Source organism: Mus caroli, chromosome 19 (assembly GCF_900094665.2).
Source record: "Mus caroli chromosome 19, CAROLI_EIJ_v1.1, whole genome shotgun sequence".
NCBI lineage: Eukaryota > Metazoa > Chordata > Mammalia > Rodentia > Muridae > Mus > Mus caroli.
Window position 1 is genome coordinate 11,286,930 of NC_034588.1, and position 2,259 is coordinate 11,289,188.

General features: G+C 39.6%; 1 protein-coding gene across 1 annotated transcript; it reads left to right on the forward strand.

Moving 5' to 3' along the window:
• The first annotated feature begins 418 nt into the window (after positions 1 to 418).
• Positions 419 to 1,369, forward strand: LOC110285887 (olfactory receptor 9I1-like). Its single transcript, XM_021152353.1, has one exon. The coding sequence runs from the start codon at positions 419 to 421 to the stop codon at positions 1,367 to 1,369; it is 951 nt and encodes a 316-aa protein (XP_021008012.1).
• The last annotated feature ends 890 nt before the right edge of the window (positions 1,370 to 2,259 follow it).

Genomic DNA, 2,259 nt, shown 5'->3' on the forward strand with positions numbered 1-2,259 from the left:
AAGCTAAGGTCAGTAGAGATACTATGAAAAGCAATAGAACCCAAGTCTGAAATGAGATATATCATGTTAAACTTTTGGTGGATGGATGATCATATGTGAACTAGATGCCTACAGAGCAGATGTAAGAGTATTAGAATTAAGGAACAGAAATCTTTGTACCTTCTAAACCTGAAGAGTATGTGCTTCTTATCTTTACAGACATTTCCAAATTTATACCAGAAATAATAAGAAATAGAAATTCAAAAAGCAAAACTCTGGTGTATGAAAGGAAGATTCAAGATTTCTGAAAATAATTTCTACAAATACTAAGGGATTAGAAATTTAATTTCCATCATAAAGAAAAAGACTATCCTTTAGTTGTGCTCTCTTTAACAATTCACTCTTAAGCTCTGAAGAATAAACTCTCTACATTCAATTCATGGCCAAGAATAACATTACCACAGTAACGGAATTCATTCTAATAGGCTTTAATGACCACCCCATGTGGGAGATTCCCCTATTTCTGGTATTTCTTAGCTTTTATCTTATCACCATGCTGGGAAACTTGGGCATGGTCATTCTTATCCATGTAGATGTCCAACTCCACATCCCAATGTACTTCTTTCTGAGCCATCTCTCTGTGTTGGATGCCTTCTATACCTCAGTCATCACCCCTCAGATACTGGCAACGCTGGCTACAGATAAAACAGTCATCTCCTATGGACGTTGTGCTGCCCAGTTCTTCTTCTTCACTATCTGTGCAGGTACAGAATGTTTCCTGCTGTCTGTGATGGCCTATGATCGCTATGTTGCTATTAGCAATCCACTGCTCTACACTGTGGCCATGGGCCCTAGAAAATGTTGGAGTTTAGTAGTAGGAGCATATGTCTGTGGAGTGTGTGGGGCCATTCTGCGTACCACATGCACCTTCTCTCTCTCCTTCTGTGAAAATAATCAGATCAATTTCTTTTTTTGTGACCTCCCACCTCTGCTGAAGCTGGCCTGTAGTGACACAACAAATATTGAAATCATCATTGTCTTCTTTGGGAATTTTGTAATTTTGGCCAATGCCTTAGTCATCCTCATTTCCTACCTGCTCATCATCAAAGCTGTCATGAGAATGAAGTCTTCAGGTAGAAGAGCAAAGACTTTCTCAACATGTGTCTCCCACCTCACTGCTGTGGCTCTTTTATTTGGGACACTTATCTTTATGTACATACGTAGTGGTTCAAAAAAATCCTTGGAAGAAGATAAAGTTGTGTCTGTCTTCTATACTGTGGTCATTCCCATGCTGAACCCATTAATCTACAGCCTAAGGAACAAGGATGTCAAGGCTGCATTCAAGAAGGTGACTGGTAAATGCCAGGTTTCCCAATGCACACAACACTGAGTGAGGAGGCTTCTCTTCTTAGTAAAGATTGTCAGTGTATCTTAATAGACACAATCACTACAGGCATGCTGTACCTGTGAACAGAGAGAAAGCAGACAAGTCATTTTATGCAAGGACATATATGAATGTGGTGAATTTTGTATTTAAAAATTTCTTCAATGTTTTGTTCTTTCCCGCATTCCTAACTTTCAGTTCATCCTGTTAGTCAATCCCTGCTTTCCTCTAGTTCTTTATACAGGAAATTCTTTTTCTAATTCTAATTCTTTATCTAAGGCCCAAGCTTACTTCACTTGATGCCAATCTTTAGCACATTTTTCTGCTGGCTTTGCCTCTCTTAACATTGCTGTGGTTTTTTTTTTCTTAGTTTTTATTATTGTTTTTATATTGGATATTTTATTAACAGTTCAAATATTATCCTCTTTCAGGTTCAATTCCCCAAGTAACTTCCCTATACCATCCCCCTCACTGCTTCTATGATGGTGTTTTCATGACCCATACTCCTACCTACATGCCCTCATATTCCCCTACACTGGGGCTTCAAGCACTCATAGAACCAAGGGCCTCTTCTCACATTGATGCTCAACAAGGCCATCTTCTGCTACATATGAAGCTGGAGCCATGGATCCCTCCATGGGTACTCTTTGTTTGGTGGTTTACTCCCTAGGAGTTCTGGGTGATCTGGTTGATTGATATTCTTGTTCTTCATATGGGGTTGCAAACCCCTTAAGCTCTTTCTGGCCTTTTCCTAACTCCTCCATTGGGTACCTTATGATCAGTCCAATGGTGGCAAGTATTCACATCTGTATTTGTCAGTCTCTGGCAAAGCCTCTCAGGAGACAGGTATATTAGGTTCCTATCAGAACTTACTTCTTGGCAACCACAATGGTGTG